The sequence below is a fragment of the Crassostrea angulata genome, chromosome 3, assembly GCF_025612915.1.
Source record: "Crassostrea angulata isolate pt1a10 chromosome 3, ASM2561291v2, whole genome shotgun sequence".
Taxonomy (NCBI): domain Eukaryota; kingdom Metazoa; phylum Mollusca; class Bivalvia; order Ostreida; family Ostreidae; genus Magallana; species Magallana angulata.
This window is the reverse complement of record NC_069113.1, coordinates 39,517,005-39,542,215: the sequence shown is the minus strand read 5'-3', so window position 1 is coordinate 39,542,215 and position 25,211 is coordinate 39,517,005. Positions and strand designations below refer to the sequence as shown.

Below are 25,211 nucleotides of genomic sequence, written 5' to 3'. Positions count from 1 at the left end.
GACTCAAAAAAGGAGATTTTTCTCTGTTAATTAACTTGTAAATTCTGCAAAGAAAATGGAATGTCTCTTTATTATAGCTTTACACTTTTAAAAGATTGTGTACTCATACAACAGATTTTTCCTGTAGAAAAAGAGAAGCGTTGCGGCTTAGCTACCAAGGGTTAATTTGATCCTGAGTAATAGTTTTTGTCTTCGTATTGAAGAAAAATAGGTTAAAGTGAAAGAGCGCTGCGGCATTACGCCATCCAAAACTCGGATAAAAGAAATAGTTTCAAAAAGAACTGATTGGCCAAAGTGCTTGTCGTCAAATCGCTGAAGAGGCCAAAGCAGCTTCATTAAAAACTCCACGTTACGTTAACGTGTCTCCGGGATACGCACGCGGACTTAAGTGCGTTCCTCTGTTTCTTCAATGTGCTCCGGATGTACAATATAAGCAGTCATCTAATATAAAAGCATTGATTATTACATTCAGAAATGACTTAATGCTCAGGCTTTTGGCATCTAGATGTGCAGCGGGTCCTTTGACATCGAGATAAGTCATCGCGAGCCAAGAGGCAAATGGGCGTTATCAACGGAAAGCGACGCACGCGCGATCAGCGCTGACCACATGTCGCTGTTTAGATACATTTGATAGGGAAGCAAACAGGCGCTCAATGATGACTTCGTTTGCAATTAGCATCACTGTCGATGATCAAACCTTTTGCAAGTTACCTCTGCGTTAAATACCGTCATTAATTAAGAGGCTGACCCGATACCCGAAGTATGTGGAATAGTACCTGGATGGAGAACTTATGATAGTGCTCTCGATACCTGTGTCCCATTGAGATGGGTAATACTAACACTGTCGCCGATACAAAAAAGGACACTTTGGCCGCCCACCTGAGCACACGGCAGCGACTACTTGTCCAAGACACCTTGGAACTGATGAAAGACGACCTCTCAGATCTCGGGATCATCGTGTTCAAAAGGTAAGCTCCATTAAAGCCATAGTCTCAAGCCACGGTCCGGAGTAGCTCTCGTACATGTTGGCAGTGGGTTGGGACGATGCATATTACTAAGATCAGCACCCTTAAGCATGTATGTAAAAGGTTATACCCAGTCGTGTTGTAATTTTCTAAGATAGTAGGTTTACCTTTAGCGTTCCGTTTAAGTGAACAAAATAATCTATTTCTTACCCGAAGAAAACTTGTGCGTGTATGTATTATGTGCAATCATAATCAAATCAAATTGATAATTTATTTAAATTTATCGGCGTGTAGAGTAATAGATAACGATCTGTTTACGATAACAAAAGGTTTTTTTTTTTACATTTTATATATTTTGCATTGAAAACGTATATGTACAATAAAGGTGAATATCAATAATTTCCAATGAGCAACTCGAACAAATCTCAGAAATTTATTTATTTATTTATTTATTTATTTAAATACTGTGTATAGATATATATATAATACTAGTACTTGTATATAGATTAACTTAATATATTGTATGATGTTATATTACTAATATATTTTTGATATGTATGTGTTTACAATCTCTGAAAAGAGGAAATAAAGAATGAAAATTGGCATTTATCATTTGTATTGAGATGTTTAAGTTTTTAGAGGTATACGTTTCATATATTTTTTTTTTAAATGAAATAAAAACGAATGGAGAAATCACATTTCTTTATAATGTTTTAAGGCAAGAAAAAATATAAAAGAATAAAAAACAATTAAATCCAGAAACACAGGAATTTTATCGACAAAATGATTACGCAAAATAAAATAGAGAATTGTTGCACGCAACATAAAAAGAAGCAAGCAAGGCGTTTTATTGCGATCTTAGCTTAACAGTGTGTGGTACTGTCTCTGGGATAATCCAGATTGTTTGCAAACATGCACAGATCGGAATTCCTATTTACACCGGTAAAATAATTCAAGACAGAGGCAGAGAAGGCAAGACATTGTTGATACGATAATTAAAATCAGGACAAAACTCCCTCTTAATCACGTGTACGATTGTTTCATCCACCAAGCAATGACCTTTCTCGTCTTTCGATTTCGTCCGCAGTATTAATCATTTACTCGTACTAAAAGCCGCGGAACAATAGGTTGGTGATATGCCATTTACATGTGCACCGTAGGCGTTTGAACTAGAATCAAACGATTTCACATAACTAATAACATATTTTACACCAATTGAATCCCTCAGTCAAATGGAGATTCTCTCCTCCGGACGCTGTATTGGAATTCGTTGGATGTGCGCGGCGGCGATCCGTTGTCCATAGTATGCGTCCGATAGACAGATAGATAATGTCGGTACTGGTTTCTCGTGTAATGGCTCTTGGTCAATAAACGCACAAATTATCATAGCATGCACCGCATTTTTCGAGAGAATAGATTTTATACGTGCACAATATGTTACCTGCATCTGTAGATATTCTAGATACTACATTTCAACTGCCAGCCCTCTAATTACTCACAAATCATGAAAATGTATATCATGTTTCCAATATTTTAGCACTACTCGGACATTTGATACGCAATCAAAAAGAAACCTTTTTCAGTATCCTTTTGAAAAATCATGTTTTACGATTTGGTTTTTTTTTCTCTATTGTTTTGTAATTCTTGTAATACTGTAACTGATTTTTTGAAGATCAGTGTATGTATTTCCAAAACACATTATAACGCGAATAAAGGCATTATAACGCCATTCCAAAAGGTGTCATAACGCTTTTCAAAAAGTCGTTGTAACTTTTCAGAAAGGCGTAATATTGCACAAAAAGGCAACAACAAAAAACCGGCTTTTCATAATGCATTTAAAAAACGTAAATACTAGTATATCCATAGTAACGCTTTTCCAAAAGGCAACTTGACGCAATAAGAAAAAGAAGGCGTAAAAACGCCTTTCCCGAAACATGTGCACGAGGACAGGGCCGACCCCTTCCACCCCCCACCCCCTAGTATAAACTCCAGGGATTTTACTCTTTTATTATTAAATTATCCTTTTATGACATATTTTTAATCTAATTTTATACATCCATTGCACAAAATTACTTAAAACAAAAATTTAAAAAAAAAATCAGTCCCTCTATATAAATCTTAATGCAAAAGCCAGGTTTTTATATCTATTTCACAATCTAAAGCATACAAATTGCTTATAACATTTATATATTAATGTGTAAAGATTTAATTACTAGTTTTATGCCCATTTAAATATTTGATATCATTGCATAATTTTACTACAAATTGTGGCACGAGTTTCATCTTTCTACATCTTTTATTAAAAGATTAACAAAATTAGGCGCAATTTTGGGACAACCCTCCTTTATTTTGTATTTGTATTGTTCTTCAAAGAATTTTTCCATTCACCATTTGAAGCAAATAGCGATAGTTTGATTTAATTAATAGATCAAAAACACTAAAGTATACGTTAATACAAAGATGGCGTCGTTTCAAGTTCTCGATATGAAGTAAACAATCCGAACAGAATCGTTGTAATAAAGACTGCTTTGGATCGACAACTGGATTTACAACCAGTTTAGCACTTGAAATGTCACTGTACATATTGTCCGACAACCAATTTGCGTGTGGAGTAGAAATTTTTATTTACTTGATAAAATTTTGCTGTAATTTACTAATAAAGATAAAAACATGGACCTCGGTCTTCCATCCATTTTTGTCATTTCTTGTTATCAAGTTACCGATAAAATTCTAAAATAGATCTTGAAACAGTCGCTGATAGAACATGCATGCAATTGTTTTACTAATGCATGGGTACCTCTATCGAAATCAGTCGAGGCAATGGCCACTTACTTTAGATTAAAATGAGAGCGCCACCTGATTTACACGTGAGGACAGCAGACTAGAAGCGTGCATATTTCGGGAAATATTTTCATCATTGTTCAATATGCGCTTGTCAATAGTCAATTACTATAACCAGACGTTTTTCATTGCAGTACTATAGCGCTTTCAAAAGCACAATGTTCGCTGGCAATATATCACAACATCAATTTTTATCCCGATGATCAATTAATGGGCAGTGTTTTCCACTACCAAAGTACGCACGTATTCGATCAGAAGAAGAGTGATGGGTTTTGTTAATTCTATAACACTTTTATGAAGAATATCGATACATGTGTATTAATGTATGATATGGATGATGTTGCTAATTGCGATGATTAGATGGTATTCATAACTTATTGTTGTTCTATAAAGATTGCAATGGTGATTTTACATCGCATGAACATCTAAACATAAGGATTCTATTGAAAACTCTGTTTATCGAAAATAGAAACGAGATATGAAGAAAAACACGAGCAACTCATCAAAGCCTTAAAACAAACCTGACGTGGAAATATGTCGGGGCTGATTTATTGAACAAAATCAAAACACACGCGAAGTCTAACTCCTTGCAGAAGAAAACTGGTCGTTACGCACGTGATCTTGAAATACATCACATGACACCTCTGTCTTCTGCTGTGAAACAGAGAGTTATCATATACTCGATCTGTTCTTGTGGGAGGTATATTTGAGAATCAAATTACCTTATATAGCATGCATATCACCGTCTTCACCCCGATTTGCCTAAGTGACTTCCTTCGATGTCCATGAAGCCAAAATGCAAATGAGCAATTGCCCATTGACGATGCATGGTCATTTTTTGATAGAGAAAAATTTACAGCGTGCCAATAGCTTCTTTACAATGCATATAATTTTCACAAGGTCTATTGTAAAAAGCTTTGTAATAACTTTGGATATCCCTCAAACCAACAGTGATCAATTCCCGTGAAAATAACTTGCCTATTTCTCCAGACTATTATAATAATCATGAATGAAGCAATGTCTACTTATAAAAGGAAATGGTTCAACATCAAATGCCAAATTGTTCGTATGAAGCTATAAGATATGTTTGAGTCCACGGACAAAAATCTTTATAGAATATGAATTGTAATCAATGCAAATAACCTTTCTTAGTACGCAAAATATCTAATATATTTTCTTGCAAAAAATGGGATAGAACATGATAAAGTAATTGTTACGTAACATTTGATATTATACGCAGATGTCTTTATTTTCTAAGCTATAACAATCAATCTCCATCGAAAGATTAAATATTTGTAAATTCTACTGCTTTGCAATAAACACAATCGGAACCAGACAAAGAAAAAAAAAATAACAGCCATTGTTCATGGAGTTGGCATAAGGTAAAACTAAAAGCCAGATAGGGTCCGATCCAGGGGTACGATATCGCTAAAAGACGAAGATTGAGGAAATGCGTTTAATATAATATCAATATGAGATCGCCCGCTTTTTAATCCTGTACTATAGAACTAGAACAGAATTTTGCCAGTTCCGTTGTCACGAATTCTTAAAGGTTCTAAATACTATGATTAAGAATTCAGTTGAGGACCAACACATGGGTCTTGTAATTAATAGGTGTCAGCTGTTCCTTGAAAACGATGGAGAAATCAAGGAACTCGGAGAAATCGAAAGCTTCTTCGAGTTTTAATTTAATGAGAAAATATTGCCTCAATGACGGTTGTTACAATCGCGGACCTCGGAGATCCCTGGGCGATTCCGATCGAATCTTTCATAGGGGTAATTGGGAACTCAACCCATGAATCGCGACAAAGTTTACTGAAATACCAACAGGTTTATATCTGGTTCCTGGGAATAAAATGCCACTCTGTTTTAACCTCTTTTAAAATATCTCGCTTTGACCTTCAGTTGGGACAATATTTATTTCTCGTCTGTCCAAGATAATTTTGCTTATTTTGGTAAAAATTGACTCCAAATAAGGCTCTAACGTCAAAAATGTTCAATTGTTAGGGACGTTGATCTTTTTAATTATGCCGGTTTAATGGAGAGCGCTTCAGACTGGCGAATGGGTTGGCAGGACAAAGGACAATCAAACAAGAGGCCCATGGGCAACATCACTAACCAGAACATCAAAAGCCATAATAAAATCAGCTTTATGGAGTCTTATACAAAATATCTGTTCAATGCAGTTGAATATATTCTGTATTAAAAAAGTGTAAATTTGTTCTCATGGATATTCTAATGTTTATCATTAAGCACCTTTTGTAACAGGGTGATTTTACAGTCATATCACAAATTGAGCATTGCAGTTCTCAAGAAGATCTTTATTCTTAAACAACTTTTTATTCATAAGATATAAACTTATAAATCAAACGTTGATCCCCTTGTGAGGCCAAGGAATTGCACAGGGGCCAAAGTCTAAACAATTTTAAAGAATAAATAACATATTTTTTTTTAAATTAACAATTTCAAAATGCCTGAATATAAGTAAAATTATATAATAAAACATTTGATTTATTTTATTAATTCAAAATGTTTTCCTCTATAAAATTGGACCCCCCCCCCAATAGGGCTCCACCCTACACCTGAAGATTTTAACGAATTTGAATCTACACTATCTAAGGTTGGTTTTGATAAAGATATAGCTTTTCTAAGCAAATTTTTTTTAGAAGAAGATTTAAAAAGATTTTATTCTACATATCCTTATGTTAACATTGGACCCCCATTGTGACTCCACACTATCCCTTGGAATCATTACTTAAACAAATTACATTCTACCCCATCTGAGGATGCTTCCACAAAAGTTTCAACTTATTGTGGCCGATGGGTTTCTAAAAAGAAGATTTTTTGAGATTTCATTCTATATATTTTGGTGTAAAATTTTTACCCCCATTGTGGCCCCACTCTGTCCCCAGTGATCATGATTTGAACAAACTTGCATCTACCATACCTGCGGATGCTTCCATACAAGTTTCAGCTTTTCTGGTCAAATGGTTTTGAGAAGATTTGTAAAGATTACATTCTATATATTCCAATATAAAAATTGGACTCCTAATTGTGGCCTCACCCTACCCCCAAGGATCATGACTTGAACAAACTTGAACCGACCGTACATGAGGATGCTCCACACAATTTTCAGCTTTTCTGGTCAAATGATTTTTGAGAAGAAGATTATTTAAAAATACTAACAAGTTTTCAATAATTTTTAATTATCTCCCCTTTAAAGAGGGTGTGATCCTTCATTTTAATAAACTTGAATCCCCTTTAACAAATTATGCTTTATGCCAAGTTTGGTTGAAATTCGCCTAGTGGTTCTGGAGAGGAGGTCAAATATGTGAAAAGTTTTCAGACAGACAGAGGGACGGACGGACGCCGGACAAAAAGTGATCAGAAAAAATCTAACGTGAGCTTATTTAGCTCAGGTGACCTAATAGGACTATAGCTATTATTCAGCTGAACCATATGCATGAAAAATATGCATGAAAAAATTATGTTACTTTACAGTCTGATATAATAATCTGTCCTCCATAATTCTATACCTTTTTTCTCTTTTCATTGCATACTAGTATATTGTATATTTATGCTTATTTACTATTTATTTACTACATATTTATTCATTTATAAAATGCACCTCTGACTTTTGAACTGTATATATAATGATTGACCTCATGTACCATTTCATGGTGTGCGTGAATAAACTGAAAATTTAATAGCATACCGTTCATTAGTAAAGGTTTGCAAGCAGTAGGTACTGTAAAATGACAAATATTTAAGTCAGGCGGAGGGCTAAGTAGTTAGTGTAGAGAAAACTCACAAAACCACAACCCTAACCCCCCCCCCTTTAAAAAAAAGCACAAAAACCCATCTAAAACAAGAAACAAAAAAATTAAAACATCTCAAAACGTGGATTTATAAATAGAGAAGTGTGCATGTAGGGTGAAGTCATCGCTTGCTGAACAAAAACAACATAAATTTGAGACCAATATAAATCTACAATGTCTTGAAATCAACGGTATCTAGATAGCATAAACAATTTCAGATGGCCCGCCCTTTGCTGTTAAATGTTATCATTAAAACTGTCAAACTTTTCACAATTCAATTACAGGAATAATTATTACGTAACAGGAGGGGCATGACACCGCAACACAGATGGCCGGCATATTTCATCTCTCATAAAATAGATATCAGATGCAATATAACCCATCCTTTTATATAAAAAGCATTTTTTTCTAGAATGAAATTATTGTTTTTGCAGACTGCTGCTGTGAAGATCTTTTTTTTTAATCGGCGAGACGTGAGCCCGATCTACAAGGGTTGTGGTTCGTAATTAAAGGAGGCTATTTAAAAATCTTATTAAGCCGACTCTGGCGAACACATTTCCGATTATTGATGTTTCATCTCCGTATGTGGAGGTTTTTATTTCTGACTCGGCAAATAAGTGAATACGATAGGTTAAAACACATAAAATATAAATTAGTTAAAAGGAAATGATATATTATTTTGCCTTCATATTCCCTCCAACTAATTTTTATTATATGTATGGGCGCTGCGTCTCGCTTGTCTTCACAGAGTTATAATTATTTTTCAGGCACTCTGGTGCCAGATTATTAAATGCTAAGCTGTCATATTAAGCAATCTTTAAAAAAAAAATGGAAAAAAATACATGCATAGTAAAGACAACGAAGATGCACACGTTGTTTATTAATCATACATGCACCAGCCATATATATATATATATATATATATATATATATATATATATATATATATATATATATATATATATATATATATATATATATATATATATAACACTCGTGATTTAAGGTAGATATTTAAAAGGAGGTAACTCTCGGAATGAAATGAATCAATATATGTATTGTTCAAGTAAAATTGTGATTTTCGTCAGATATTGCCTCGCAACTATGCTGATATCCTACGTATTTCAATCGTACGTGTAATTAAGATTCCATTTAGTACATCGTTGATACTGAAATAAATAAATGACAAGTTAACATACCGTTGATGTACGGACCAAAACTCTAGTTCATTATAATCTTTTCAGTAAGAAGTAAGTAGTTTGAGATCTACCGAACAATTGTTCCTCCATAGCTGTATGCATCCCTGTCTGAAGTAGATAAAAATGATTTTTGGTGGCACTGTTATATAAATTGAAATTTACAGGATAAATCCGGAGATTCTTTTATCAGTATGTCTATAGTTTACTCAGAACGGCGCGACACAAGGGAATTATACCGAACACGAGTCCCTACATCAATGTCAATGAAATAATGACAATAAATGACAAAGAAAATGTACCGTACTAGTACATGTATTACATTTGTATGGACACATGTTCATAGAGATAATGGATTTTCTGAAGTAGGCCAAAAAAAGCTAACGGGAGAAATGCATATTGTTTAAGAATTGGGAGGTCTTCATAGAAAGAACTCCATTAAACCGCGGCAAAATGCTTAATGATCCTTGACAATCTTTTTTCTTCATTCCGAATCAAAGAGAATGTTGTAGTACTGACATAATTTAATGAGAACAAATCTACGAAGTATTCAGACGGTGTGAGAGGTAACGGTGGTTCTTTCTGGCACTGCGAGAGAAACCATCAAACATCCAGATCTGCTCCACTCCATAATGGACTCATGATACACACAAACAAATAGCAAAGAGATCAGCCCATCTGAATTCTCTCGTCTCCATAAAGCATATAATGAGTTAGCTGGAGGTTGACGCACAATAAGATAGAGATGTCCTCAGATTTAATGCTGCTTAGGATTTGCATGAAATAAACAGCGTGTCTGGAGATTTGTTTACAAATTTCATTAGGATCTGCGACAGAAGAACGACATTTTGAAAATGCTTTCTGTCAGAATGAGAAAAAAGTATTAATTATACAGCAGATCGGGATATTTACTGTCCTTCTTCTGGAGCTTATAAACTTCACATTTACATATTTATTATATTTTACTATCCCATTTTCTTTTTCCTTTCTTCTTTTTTTTTTGTTTGAAACGTAGTACAAGTGGGCTTTTTTTATAATCGAAGTAGTTTACCACCAATAATAATAAAGCTTAAAAAAACCGAGGACATGTTACCCCAAGCTTTTCTGCCATGATAACAAGTTCACAGATGCATGTGTATACTGAACACCCTTTCCCCCTTTTTAATCTAATTAACTCACACTCTCTCACCCTGCCATTGCAATATAAAATCTTCATCCCGTCGTAGAATAGATTAAACAAAAAGAAAAAAACCCGGGGAAAAATGAGTATTAACTCAACTATTTATGAGATTGGAGACTCTCCCAGTATTTACAGACACTTGTGGATCACCGCAGTTTCACGTAATGAAGGCTTTTGCATGGTATTGCGTGTCAAATAATTCAATTCATAGAAAAAGAAAAAAAAGAAAAGAGGAAAGATCAGGTCCAGCCGTCTGTCTGGTTTTAAGCCTCGATGACTTTGAACTAATTAACCTTGTCATAAAATCCAGACTGGCTTAATTATAAAACTAAGTCTGGTCTCATGATCATGAAGCAATTTCAGACTTAAGCCAAAATATCACTCAGTCATAAAATTATTGTTTATCATATTTGAACGATTGAAATTTGTAATTGACAGTTTTGTATCAAGACACTTTTAACTGCATTTCTATTTTTTTTTTCAGTGATTACAATCAAGAGACATTAAGACAGTTTACAATTTTTGACTCAAATTTATGTTTGCTTCATGATCCTGTAGTCTGTTGTGGTACTAGCTGATTAATATTTCATAGAAAAAATAATGTATGCATGTATTTCATTACATCATCAAATATGAGATAAACGCTTCTTTTTTTATTGGGGGTGGTGGTAAAATTTTTAGCTACATTCAACGAGATTATTCTGTTAACGCGTTTGTAACTATTGTAGACTGAACCAAATATCTGAACAAAAAATTAATTTATACAAATAGATGATAGATATGTTCCGTGTTTCAATTAGAATTAGAATTTATTTATCCAAATGCGTTACCCACTCTTTCTTCCAGTTTGATCTGAAGAAGAAATTAAGAGTGTATATCAAGATCCCTTCATTTGGGCACATAAAAATCCTGATTCCAGTAACAAGCGTCTCCGAAACAAACGACCTTCAATTTCAACACAGTTTTGCGTTCGATTCGATTTTTCAGCAACTTTTTAATGGCTAATTGTGTAGACATTTATGTGCAATTTCCTTAGTCCTCCCTAGAAATGTTAGGGTTTGGAGAGAAATTAACCGACAAAAGCCTTCTCTAAAAACTCATGCGTGGATCAGGAAACATTGTCTGGTTTATAAGATATCTAAATTGGTATTTGGACGTCGACTACATTCGACCTTGGATTAAAAAAATTAATATTATTCCTCTCCCATCTATACCAGAAAGTATGTTAGTATAATACATTTATGATTTTAAAAACTTTGTATTCGGCCTATCATGTATAAATTACTTTTCAATGTTAAAATGTGAAGAAGTGTTTTCCCGTATTCTAGGGTATTGAAAATGTAAGGCATATTTTAACAAAAAATACAGCGAAATCGTCAGACTAAACACTATGTTTTAGTTCACCTGGGCTGAAAGCTCAAGTGAGCTTTTCTGATCAAAATTTGTTCCTTGTCTGAAGCCGTTGGCGTTGGCGTCAAATTTGTGTGGAAGCATCCTCAGGTAGTCTAGATTCAAGTTTATTCAATTCATGGTCCCCGGGGGAAGGTTGAGGCGACACAAAGGGGTGGGGTCAGTTTATAATAAAATATATAGAGAAAATATTTACATAATTTCTTCTCAAAAATCCATTAGGCCAGAAGAGCTCAAATTGGGTGATAACATTCTCATGTAGTGCATGTAGATTCAAGTTTGTTCAAATCATGGTCCCTAGGGTAGGATGGGCTACAATAGGGGGATGAATTTTACATTGGGACATATATATATATATATATATAGAGAATTTTTAGAAATCTTCTCTAAAACAGTTAAGCCAGAAAAGCTCAAATTTGTGTGTAGGCTTTCTACAGTAATGTAGGTTCAAGTTTATTCAGTATTTATAAGTCCCCGGGGAAGGGTTGGGCCACGATGGTCGGAGATGTAAAATTTTTACATGGGGAAGATTAAAAAAAACTCTGGAGAAGCATTCAGCCAAAACAAAACTGGAACTTGTGTGAAAGCACAGATTGTGCATCTTAAAGTTTGATCATGATTCCCTGGAGAAAAGTGGGGCCACAAAGAGGGGGTGGAGTTAATAGGAATAGAGAAAATTTAAAAACAAAAAGGGGCTTGGTAACATGTAGATAAAAATCGATAGATTTTTAAAATTTTTGTTGTGTAAGATCATCTGTACATAAGGATCCTCGAGACCCAGTGACTTCTACTTTTTATGACATTACATCACAGCATGGTAATTTGAACGCATTGTGAAACAGTTTATATCGCCAAAAGTTGTCGTCTATCTCTGTGGCCCAATGGTTGTAGCTTCAATCTACCAATATGCAGGTCTCAAGTTCGAATACCGCAGGGACTTATATTTTCATGAATAGTCCTTGAATAGTAGTACAATTTTAAAAATTGATCCCCCCAAATTGATTTTTTTCTGTCATTTTCAAGTTGAACACATGCCAGAAATCTATATATTTAAATAATTTAGAAGTTCAATTTTGTATGCATAACTTTTCCCAATTGTGTGGAGGACTCTCAATATATTTTGAATTTGATACTATTATGCTCATTTAATCAGAGTTAAGGCTATTATTTTTTAAGTTAGCGATGTGGCCCTTGGACCTCTTGTTTTCGTATAACCCATGTCCCGAATTAAACGTGACTTGAAAACTAATACGAACTAAGATAACAAGATACACTTAACATCCGGAAAATCAGATAATAAATGCTTAAAGATTTCCTTACATTTTATTTTTGTTTTTCAAATTTTAGATTCTTTGAAACAGAACCAAGTGTGAAAAAAGTGTTTCCGAAAATTGTCAAGATAAACGATTCGAACGAGCTGGAACTTGACATGGATATGGAGGTGTTAAGTCGTCACGCCTCGAACGTCATGCACAGCCTTGGAGCGGCAGTAGAAAGCCTGGATCATTCGGAATTCTTCAACGGCATTGTGGAAAACATAGGAAGGTCTCACGGACAGCGAAAGATCAAGCCCAAAATGTTAGAGGTACAACTGTTTATGTTACACAATTACCTGTACCCACATGCATCTGACGTCATGATTTTTGTCATAATAAAAACAAATACCATATACCTAATAAATAGTAATAGGGTATTCATTTTTATTATGACAAAAAAATTATAACGTCAGGTGCCTATGCCTATACTAGTACCGTTTGGATTTTTGACACCTAAGAAGGATGAATAAACTGATGCACATATGATGCCGAAATTGGGTTCGGCTTCTTGAAATAACATTTTATACATGAAAACTTTATTTATGAATAATTTTTCGATTCTATCAATTCGTCGAAATAATATGAAAACGGACAAGTCAAACTTCTGATAATGGAATTCATATACCGGCATAGCCACACGCATGAAATACTAATATCGCAGAGTAGAAAGTTTCTTCAAATTTGGATATAAAAGAAAAATTAAATTTCGTGGACAGTCACCAGTATCTAATATATATCATATAAAACGAATGAATTATTTGGTCTTGTAGGGCCTTCAAGTATTTCGTCAATGCAAAAAAAAAAAAATATATAACAATGTGGTAATTTGATAAATCAAAATAAAACCATACTAATTGGCCTTATGTACAAGACGTATTCTAATAAATCCTCCAAGTAATGGTTTATCTGTTCACTAAAACTTTTGAAGAAAAAAACCCAGCAATTGCTATTTTGGTCTCATTTGAAGAAAACCTGATAGGGTGGAGACTTTTTTGCTTGAAGAATCATGTTTAAAATTTGTTTGATTTTTTTTGTTTTGTTTACGTTTTCTCATATCAAATTAAAAAAAATAACGAATTCCCATCAATTTCTAGCAGAGGGTAGTGAGAATAGGCTCCATTACAATTCTAAATAAAAACAAGAGCTATTGAAAATTTCATTTAACTGTAAGGAGTGTGAATTTACCGTACCTTGTTTTAAAAAATAGAATAAAACCACAGTTGTTTTTAAAAATGTTTTTCACAATGTCATTTTAAAATTAACAGTGATTTTATTACATGTATTTATCATTCCAGCTCCTTTGGCCTTCTCTTAATTACGGTCTTAAACAGGTGTTAAGAGACACCTACACAAAGGAAGTTGCAGCAGCTTGGAAGAAGGTCTATTTCTACCTGTGTAAACACATGAGGCAAGGAATACAGGAATACCACGCACAAGACAAACAGGCCATTAAATAACAGCAGAGAAAAAAACTACCAATTAGTGCTTTCTAAACTCTAATGTGTCTGTTATGGGTGTGGTGTATTCACAAAGCCAAGCCAAGTCTTCATCCATGCCACATTGTTGTTGTTTTTGTTTTTTTCATTTTTCAGTGTTTGATATGCCATGTTGATTGTCTTAAACTGTAGTAAATAAAGTTTCTTTAAAAAAATCTTTTGTTAGTATATCCTGGAACATATACAGAGTGTATATGTGCCTGGCATATCTGAATTTCATACATTTCTCTAAATTTTAGATTTACAAATATCTTCTTTTATGTGACATACCTTATTATCATTGCCATATATAAACAGAAAGCATTCATTAGTGAAATATACTTAAAGATGAAGAACAATTGATACCACAACATGAACAAAAGATGTATGATTGTACATTTAAAGAACATCAGCATTTAAATTGTTGAAATTTTGGTTCATTGGCACCTTTAATTCACTTTTTAATTTTTTTTTCTCAAACTAACTATTTTTACTTGTGGATATTGATTTATCATAGCACAATTATTTGCCATTTACTAGAATGCTAGTTCTATTGTTATAACACTAAAAGTTATGAGTTTGAATGTTGCACAGCATATTGTTTGATGTTTATCATCACAGTTCTCCCTACAATGTATGTACACCTAATCTGAGGTAATATTTCTCAAGTGTTTAGCCACTGTATCCATGGCAGATCATTTGGAATCAAACATAGGAATTGTGCAATTTATGTTTAATTCAAAATTGATTTTTATTTTTTAGTGTTTTTTTGTGTTTTTTATTTGTTTTGTTTACCAGTATTGTATTTTTCTACAGCAGTTTGCTTGCAATTTTTTGGTAATCTCATTGATCAAGAATATATAAATATTCAATGTTTTGTAATCAGATTTAGTGCACAATACAATCCAATTAAAATAAGCCCTTTCATGTACTTGCCTATACAGTATCTTAGTGATTCTGTTATCGTTATGGTCTGACATTATAGCCTATGGTGCCCTTTCTTTGAATATTTCCATTAAAATTTTACTACATTAAAGTGTATTCTACATTGTGTTTGTGCTTTAAGTGTCCTTGACACTGATGATGTCACAATTGATATCTAGGTGGTTTTTTTTCTATATATCAATTCACATTGTTTGATTGGAATTCATACCATAAAAACTTTTATAACATGTTCATCTTAATATACGGTGGATATCACTCATGGGATAAATTTTTGATATTCCACTGTGTGTTCTTACGCAACATGACGTCATAATTAAATATTACGTAGTTTCAGGCGGATGATTAACGTAGAATGACAAAGTAACAATTTCAGTTGAAAAGTGTACAGTTGTAAATATGAAGCACTTAATGCTGTTTTATTTTTTTCCATGTATTGATAAAAATATGCTGGAAAATGAAATGTTTTTTAATCTATAAGGAACTTTTTTTTCCGTGCGTAAAGTTTTTGACGTCTTGTAGTAAATGTGTTGTGCGGCTCATAATGATAGTTTTTATAGAAAAGATTGAGGTTTATAACAAAATACATGGTAAAACATGTGATAAAAAAATCTCTCATGATTTGCGATATGGTATATGATTTTTATCCAACGAGTTGTGTGGGTTTTTTTTATCCCCTCGCCAAGGCTTGGGGATAAAAAAAACCACACAACTCATTGGATAAAAATCATATATTACCATCGCAAATCATGAGAGATCCTAGCTAGTATATAAAGCTAATTTGAGTTCTGTTGTTCCAATTGGGTTATTTTGTTCAAGTATTTAGTATAGAAGATTATAATTATTGAATTTTGTTAACTTTTTTTTTTTACTTTCTAACATTTGTACCAATACAATCATGTGAGAGAAAAGAGAACCAATTGTGCAGGTTTTTTTCCTAACAATTCTTTAGGGATAGATTAAGCCATAGTTTTGATACATCATTAGTTTTTCTTTATCTAAAAAAAAATTAACATACTACTATTACATATATATCATGAATTGTCTGCTTGTATCAAACTCCTACTTTTCTACTTAGAGCACCTCAAACCCAGGCACCCGACATTAAAAATATTTCTTTTTATGATATGATAATTTTCTGTACTATAGTTATTATCATATTGTACAAGAATTGATCTTTCTATAAAAAGAAATATTTTTTAAGTCGGGTTTCTGGGCCTTAAACTCATGGAAAACAAGTGCCAAGAAAAAGACTACTAGAGAATACTATTTAAAAAGTAGCAAAATTGGAATCATTTAAATTAGTATACACACTATTAAGCCAAGGTCCTGATGATAAACTTCACATATACTTGAAATTAACAATTTAACAGAGAAAAAAAATTTAAAGAACTGTAAGACTTCTATGTATGTAAATTTAACTGCAATATAACAAGAAAATTATATTGCTACTTATGATTACTGGTATACAGGCAAAAGTGGCTCACATGAAATCTCATATAAAATTAGCATGAACAACTTTTCGGCTGATTTTCGCATGATTTTCATGCGATGGGATATCGCATGATAATCATGCGAGCCACTTTTCCCTGTGTAATAACTATTCTTAGAGAAAACTATTAAGGAGTCTGGGTGGTCAACAAATTAGCCATTAAATCTATCTTAGATTTTTAGATATAATTATTCAAGCTATAAACTACCGGTACATGTATTACCAGTATTTAGTACAGAAAAATTTCACATATTTTAGCTTTAAAACATAATGATTTTCCTAGATCTATATACAAAGCTCTTCTTCTTAAGGAGATTAATATAGTCAAAAAATGGCCACGACCATCCAGCCCTCTTAAGTCTAATTTACCAATTTGAAAAATGTATTGAAAAAAAAAAACAACACCTTTACAAACTATTAAAGAACTGGCTTGAAAACTGTTGTTTACATTACGGGGAATGTACCATACTCATATTCTATCTGTACTTTATAACAATGTTGGAGAAAAAAAGTCTTGTAAATCTTATACAAACATTTATTTTAATAAAATCAACATACCAATCACATGTTTTACATTTATATACTAGAATGAAGGTAGTCCCTCCAGCTTCAGTGATCTGCCCCTGGCTTAGGATTACCTGCCCCTAGCCAAGGATCATAATTCTAATAATTGTCCATTTCATACAACGAATGGTTTGTGCAGTCTGGATATTGTTATTGTTATTTACTGCTATTAATTAGCTGCCTTTAGATGCTGCCTGTTTGGACAGTAATTCTTTGTGTCTGGCTTGCCATTCGTATTGTTCCTGCTCCAACTTGACTATCTGCCTTTTATACTCCACTAACTTATCGCCTGATGATTCGTCTAAAGATGACAGGCCATCTGATAATCTGGAAACACAAGAATAAAATTTCACATGATTTCAGCTTGATCAAATAGAGTGTAAATGGATGCAGACAGTCTCTTTTGTTTGCCTTTTCATTACTGCTAATTGCTGGCTTCTTGTTACAGCCGAAAACTCGTCAAATCAGGATTTTGGAAAATGAATATCCAATTGACTCCATTTGTGGAAACAAAATTGGCAAATGCCATAAATTGCCTTATTTTATTAAACATGCTGTTCAAAAAAAATATAAGTGTAGTAACAGAAGTAGAGTTTAGCAATTCTTTTCACTGTTTGTGTGCATTAGATTTACAAAAGCAGCTAGGGGTCTTGAATTTCACATTTCTATATTAAGTTAAGGCTTTCATGTTGCTGCTTAATTGCACACAGTTTATCCACTGAATGCAAATGGACATCATTTGTTTGTTGATGTGATGAAGCTTAAATCAATTATGAAATTTTAGTCTTGGTTGGGGCCTACAGTTTACTGTATGCTTTATAAATCAATGTATATACTATGGAATCATTAGATTTTGTGGTAGCTCAGTTTTCATGGAATTCATGGGTACCTCTTATCCATGAATTGAAATCATCCACAAATTAATAAATTAGTGTTACAAAGTCATAATTCTTTTGTAGGTATAAGATAATACACGAAATGACGTCCCCATGAACGTGTAAGATTTAAGCAATCCACGAAAAATGATCCCCACGAATTTTGTTTTTCAATTTAAGTAGAAACTAAATTCATATGTAGAAGAAGAAATGGTGCTACCGATCACCAATCCAAGAAAAAAAACACTGTGTTAGCATACATATCAATTTAATATATAGAACTGATGTAAAACAAATGGACTCTATGTACGGTAAGTGAAAACAAGGAAATTTATAAAAAATCAATATGTATATACATGTACCAAAAGATGAAAAGTGTCCTCCACGAAAATTAAATAATGTTTGTTACCCTAGCTACTTCAAAAAACCTACTAATGGAATTTGTTGAAAAGAAAATGTAATTAATGTTTATTGATGACAAAGAATAAGTGGCAGAAGAGGACAGACCATGATTGAACACCTGAGCCCACTAGTGTTCTTAGAATTGCTCTACTTTTTGTACTCTTGTAGGCATTTATCCTGGAGAAGAAAATCTTGATAACAAGCATAATAAGCTGCTCTGAAAATCTTACTTTTTGCAGACATTTTTTTTTACTGACATTAAGCCATAATTGAAAAATTTCTTTATGTAATATAGCATTGAACTGTTTTTTTAATGTGTTTTTTTGGTCATTTCTACAAATATCTCATAAATATATTCAGCTAATATGAATTTCAATTCCTTGGTGTAACGTGCGAAAATGCCAAACATTGGAGCGAGACACATCAATACAAGAAGAAGAAGAAGAAGAAGAAGAAGAAGTGAGGATGAAGAAGAAGAAGTGAGGATGAAGAAGTAACTACAGTACCATAATGGTGGTTCCATTGTTCCACAAAATCAGACAAGGAACACGCAACAGGATTTGTCAAATTAATAATATATACCAGTAACCTATTTGTTATGAGGATGTCTATCCTTTTAACTTGATACAATTTACAATGGAATAGGCAGCAGTCTAGACTAGGAGTAACTCAATGTACAGCATCTCAAATGTTTTAGATCCAACTGTTTTCAGGCAGTGTATTTTAACTAGATTTCATAGATTCAGGAACACATTCTCTAGGTTTTCTGTATTCCGTTTAAAGTTAATATTCTCAACAAAAAATATGAAAGATTTTAGCCACTGTATATAGACAAATGATTCCAGAATATTAATTCTAGGGTTCTAGGGTCTGTGTGGTTGAATTTTATAATTTGACATATAACATCATTATGATAAGAAGGTGGCACTGACTGACATTCAAGCATAGTTGAAACATTTTGTGCAAGTTTTTAATGATTGTGTCAGATTTCACAATTTATTGGCTATGTCTGACTTGCCATTTCTGGTATGTGCTTTAAATTATAACAACTAAGTAAGTTTGGGGTAAGAGTAATGGTGAAACTGTACTTACGGATGGAATCTGTACAGTGCATCAGCCACAAAATAAGCGGCCACAAAGCATATACTGAAAATGATGGAGTATTCAATGAAGTTTTCCACAATAAAAGGGCTATGGGGGCTCTCTTTGCTCTCTGCTTTCCTGAAAATAAAAATAAATAATGAAAAATCTCATAAAATAATTCTATAGTTAAAACTCATCATTACTTGTTGAGCATCGATTTTTTTGTAGATTAAATTGTAAAACAGATTGTTCGAATATGCCGGAATAAAAAAAAAACCATGATAACAATTTGTACGGGTAAAGGCATTGACCACAAATTTATACATCAATCCTCTAAATTGTGCCTTTCACAAAATCCACGAAAAAATTGATACCCACAAATATTAATGAACCAGACTTTTAGTAACATAGACATACTAATACCGGTACATGTATCTGTTAAGTAGAAAAGATTTTAAAATATCTTTATATATGCAGTTGAACTTCAATATCTTGAACACAAATCTCAAATACAATGGATATGTCGAATTGATTTGTAAATCCCAACCACTTATTTTTTAAGAATTTTACCCTTGATATCTCGAAAACTTGGATATCTCCAAGTTTTTAAACAGTCCAATCTAGTTTGAGATAAACCACTTTTCTTACTATGGAAGAGACAAAGAAGAGGCTCTTTAAAAGTGAAATTCAAATTAATTATTTTCACAACAATATGTATTTGATAAAAATTTGATAAAAAAAGGTGTCAATCTTCACATGATTTTAGATTACCGGTATTCAAGAAACCACAAATACCTATTCAGGGCTTCTTCTTTTATAGACATTTTGAGAGATTCCAAATCATTTAGTCATGAACATGTCAAAAGGAATAAAAGCAAAGCCCAGCCAGCAGTTCATATTTTATGGCCTAGCTCTAAGCACAAGTTATTGATTAAAGTATATGTTATTAATAGAATTAAATAAAAATGAATACACTCAAAGTTGATTAATAAAAGATTTGTTACATATATTATGCAATTGGGAAAAAGTATCTTCATGCTGTTAAAGTGTTTTGCTCTGTCAAAAGCAATGCATTAAGAGGATGTCAAATTGAAAGGCATTTTCTAATTTTTAGTTGGAAAATTCCTTATTAAAATTAGAATCATTTTTATTAAAATAAAACATTAATACATAACAGATATTTTGATAAAACATACAATTTGTCAAAGTTTGAAACAGTGTATCTAAAAAAAATCTTATTTCATATTCATACAAAATTAAAGTGTGTAATAAGGGAGATTACTCTAACTGCTTGAAATAATGTTTGACGGTGCCTACAATCGGTGTTAAAGTCTGACTGTTGTCAATCCTTTATCAGTTAGTTTATTGAATGTCAGCAATTCTTTCTCTCCACAATATTAATTATATTATATATTTGTATTTTTTGGAATCATGCTGGTAAGTTGTATCTGGTGAAAATCTGAAAAAACTCTGAGTAATAGAACTCATTGATTCTGAAACTGTAAGAACCAATTCCTACAACTGAGTTTAAACGACTGCATTTTCCAGATTCAATATCAATATTTCATCATGCAATAGAAAACCCAAACCCTACATTCTGGTTTTCTCTATCAATACTACACAAGGTTTAATAAGGCCTCTTTTCCAATTTAACCCCTCAGTTTAAGACTACATCAACAAGTTTTGTGATCATATTCACATTTACTCACTCTTTGGCATGATCTTGATACTCCTGCATAAGCGTGTCATTTGGTGCCCTCACATAGTTCAAGCATTTAGTATAGGCATCATTTAATTCCTTAAACTTCTCTAAATCCCCGGTGTCAACATCTGGATGAAGCTAAAATAAAAAACATATGGCTGAATCATTTAAAATGCATTACGTTTTCTTTTCTCTTAGTACAGCTTTGTAATTACCATATAAAAAGGACCATACATGTACATTGTATTAGGATAGACAAAATTAAGTCGAGCATTAATATACATGTTGTTAACCGGTATAGAACATCTAGTTCATGTACCACATTTACCAATCAAAACAACATGAATTCAGAGCAGTGACAAAAATATAATACAAACATATGATCCAAAATTACGACTAGTGTGTAAACAATTACTTACTACTAAGTCAAAGAAATTCTTTATTGAATTTCTCTATTTATTTTTATGCATTCTCACAACAAATGAAGAATTTGAAGAAAAATGAAAAAAAAAAAAAAAAACATTCTGCAAATTTTTTTATTATTTTGAGCTAGATAGATAAAATTAACTTGTTTTATGCATCCAAAAATTATGACTTAATGTCCTGTATACAAAATGGTTGTAATTTTTTTTAATGAGAAATACCAGAAGTACTAAATTTTTGAAAAAAAAAATATCCCTTACAATTAAATAAATAGAATGTCTATGAGGTATTGTTTACATCACATCTCATTTAATAAGAACACAGTTAACCTTATCAAAGCCCACAACAGACTGAGTGGTACCTGTTTTGATTTCTCAAAGAAGGCCTCTTTGATCTGCTCTTTAGTGGAGTCTACCTTTACTCCAAGTATCTCATGGCAGGTAGCAATGTCCTTGAACCTGCTGAAAAAAAAATTAAAATTGCAGAATCATGCATCAATTTCTAAAAACTAAATAAAACTATCAAACTTGATTTTAAAAAATAAATTACTTTCATTGCATAACAATTAATTGGATATATCTACCGGAATTTCAAATTGCATAATTGAAAAATCATTATAAAAAGCATAAAAGCAAATGAAAAAAAAATGTTCCTAAGTTACGGTAATAAACTGTTTCTATGATTTTTTACCTAAGGCTTTTGGATGATACTGAAAACGGTCTTGTTAAAACTGGTCGGATTTTATAGAAACAGCGAAGGAAAGACATCACAAACTACAATAAAAATGATAGACAAGTTATCATTCATTAGGAAAAATCAACAGAAATTGTCTCATCGTAATTAAGACTTAGCTTCCATGTGACTTTTCAAGCGAGTAATTTTACAGATTCATTCATTTATATTATTTTTAACCATATCAACAGTTTACATATATAAGTTTTTCTAAATCAACAGATTTATCCTAATTTAACATTTTCTTAAAGATGTAAATGTATTTATCCTGCGACTACCCCTTGCATTGACCAAATAAAGGTTACCCAATAAACCAAAGCTACCAGTATATTTGGTCAATGCCCTAATATAGCCTCATGCATTTAACCATCGTTCAAATGCATTGTGATGTCATCTTTTTTAGTTTTCCCCATTTGCGTCATGGTTTCAACTGCAGATATGCAGCGAAATTTGTCATAAAAAGCTTGTGTGAACTGCAAAATGTGATATTATGTTGCAGGATAAACAAAATACATGATTACTGTCATGAAATATAAGCAACATTTGGGCTTGGGTCGAAACATGAAGACGTTTTCTTACCCTCGCCCAAATATAACTTATATTTCAAGACAGTAACCATGTATTTTATATGTATTCCCCAATTATGTTTCATGGCTTCTTCTGACACTTCTTTATATCATAATGCCTACGTGTCTCTGGCATTGCATGTGTGATTAATTACATCAAAATTTAAAGTCGCATTCATAATATTCACAATATTAGAGACATACCGGTAAATAACAGAGATTGGTAAGTCCGCCATTAGCGTGTTTTGTTGTTGAAAAATGGTACGGGACCAACCTTACTTTGAGAACTACATATTAGTAAACTGAGATAATGATCTTAAACCAAACGTATATTGTTTTAATAAAAGTGAAAAATAAGATTAATATATAGAAAATGTATTGACCAGCTATAAAACATCGGCGAAATCTCGGACAACGGGTAGCCAACTGCCTCCTAAAACTCCTCTTTTAATATTGTTTATATGAGTCACATACACTCATGAAAATATAATATTTTGAATGTTTTGATAATAGGGTTTAGCTGTTTATATTTCGATATAATTGTTTATTATAGAAAGATATACTTATTTAGACTGGGAACACTTTACAATAGGGCCGCGGGATTTCACGAGATTTCGATCAGTTGCCAATCTCTGTTATTTACCGGTATGTCTCTGACAAAATATAATAGTTATATTCAATACCATAATAGATAACAGAATTAACTGTATGCTGATATGTATATATTTGTTTACATGTAGGCTGAGAATGTGTAGGCCGAGTCCACAATAGTACGACTTTCTCATAGGCCGACTCTTCTCCCATAATTCAATGAATCAATTGACAGTGAAAATAAGACTGTGTTATTGGCTTCACCCTCCAAACGGTCACACCATAAACCATATTATTTAAATGATGGACAAACGTAATATTGAATGGCCTCTTTTAAACGGTAGCATCGATAAGATGATTAGGTAATATGATGTAAAATATACAATGCATTGCAATCAGAAAAACACATCCTAAATCTATCAATTCTATTTCTGTATGACTTTTTCGAGGAAATTTAACATAAAACACAGAAGACTTAATATTGGATAATTTGTCGAATTTCTGTCTTTCTTACCCTTGTTTATCACAAACTTCAAGTGTACGTGAAGGTTGACATTTCCCTTATTTTCCTCCAAATAACAGGAAATAAAATGTGCTGTGGTGTATACAAAGTTGGGCGCGGCAAGCGTTTTTCCGGACAGGAAGTCACCCCCTTCCCCCCTTCATTCCTCCGCTTTCAGTACTGTCACAAAAGTCAGCGTGATGTTAATATTTGAACAGGCACGTAGAATCGGCAGGGGGCCCAGTCCCATTTTTTCTCACAAAAGACATAATTTTATTAAAGGTAGTCCATCCATAACTACCATATTTCATAGCTAGTTTGATCATCAATTTAGGGGATTTATTAAATAATAAAGATTTACTTTTGAAATTCTAAAAACAAAAAAATGGATAGTAACAAATTTACTATATGTTGAAGTTAATATTGAAGTCTATGGGAGAAAATGCATTTTTAATTATATTGTTTTAGTACAAGTAATTTTCTCACATTTCTCTTGGTTAGAAGTTTCAAAAGCTTTCCCTTTCTTCGAATATGCTAAAATAATTCATAAATTTCCTTACATATTTTCAGAAAAAGATTTTTTTTAAAATTTTCTTAAATGACGGACAACTCTATAAAAAAGTTTTAAGTGCAAATTAAAAGTTCATTTAATTGTCCACATACATACTCCTGAGTTTGGTTTATGTCAGCCTCAAAATAACTTTGAAATACGTATTTGATGTATATTTCAATTTCAATTTCAATTTCAATTTCAATTTCTTTATTAACCAATTAAGGGCCCTCAAGGGGCAACATATATATATATATATATATGTGTATAATTATGTATGTTTCCATGCATTCAATATAGTGTCTTCTATATATTTATGTTAAACACCATACATAAATATGTCAAGATACAAATGCACATACAAATTTGAAATAGTTTATCATGTGATTGAAAAAAATAAAAAACCAATATTTGAATAGGAAATACAAATTAAGGCAATGCCTTTTGTAAAAATTTACCAACAGAGTTTAATATATCTAATTCTTCACAGTTTAGAATCCAAAACATGATCATTTTTGTTTATCTTCTAAACTAGTAAAATGTTTTGCTTTAGATGAAATTAGTATAGATCCATCAAAATTGTTAA

At 32.5% G+C, this 25,211-nt stretch overlaps 2 protein-coding genes across 3 annotated transcripts; one reads left to right on the top strand and one right to left on the bottom strand.

The window, feature by feature from the left end:
* Positions 1-17,197, top strand: LOC128175720 (cytoglobin-1-like). The gene is made up of 3 exons (XM_052841547.1): positions 1-968; positions 12,758-12,995; positions 14,022-17,197. The coding sequence occupies exons 1-3, from the start codon at positions 826-828 to the stop codon at positions 14,181-14,183; spliced, it is 543 nt and encodes a 180-aa protein (XP_052697507.1). The 5' UTR covers positions 1-825; the 3' UTR covers positions 14,184-17,197.
* LOC128175719 (uncharacterized) lies at positions 17,157-24,218 on the bottom strand. Of its 2 annotated transcripts, none has more exons than XM_052841545.1 (6): positions 24,088-24,218; positions 22,375-22,457; positions 22,046-22,142; positions 21,269-21,399; positions 19,569-19,697; positions 17,157-17,526 (listed from the first exon to the last, which is right to left on the bottom strand). In XM_052841545.1, exons 2-6 carry the CDS (start codon positions 22,449-22,451, stop codon positions 17,373-17,375), a joined length of 588 nt encoding a protein of 195 aa, XP_052697505.1. In that variant the 5' UTR covers positions 22,452-22,457; positions 24,088-24,218; the 3' UTR covers positions 17,157-17,372. The 2 variants fall into 2 exon arrangements, with proteins under 2 accessions (XP_052697505.1, XP_052697504.1); XM_052841544.1 differs by having other exon boundaries at positions 22,046-22,145; positions 24,088-24,217.
* Between the last annotated feature and the right edge of the window lie 993 nt (positions 24,219-25,211).

Bases quoted from the DNA above. Each gene is read 5' to 3' on its own strand.
- LOC128175719 (XM_052841544.1), bottom strand. From the start codon at position 22,451: ATGTCTTTCCTTCGCTGTTTCTATAAAATCCGACCAGTTTTAACAAGA. The intron at 21,400-22,045 runs GTACCACTCAGT...TTTTTATTTTAG, and splicing joins TCTTTGAGAAATCAAAACAG to CTTCATCCAGATGTTGACAC. The intron at 17,527-19,568 runs GTAAGTACAGTT...TTGTGTTTCCAG, and splicing joins GCACTGTACAGATTCCATCC to ATTATCAGATGGCCTGTCAT.
- LOC128175720 (XM_052841547.1), top strand. From the start codon at position 826: ATGGGTAATACTAACACTGTCGCCGATACAAAAAAGGACACTTTGGCC. The intron at 969-12,757 runs GTAAGCTCCATT...TTCAAATTTTAG, and splicing joins GGGATCATCGTGTTCAAAAG to ATTCTTTGAAACAGAACCAA. The intron at 12,996-14,021 runs GTACAACTGTTT...TTATCATTCCAG, and splicing joins TCAAGCCCAAAATGTTAGAG to CTCCTTTGGCCTTCTCTTAA.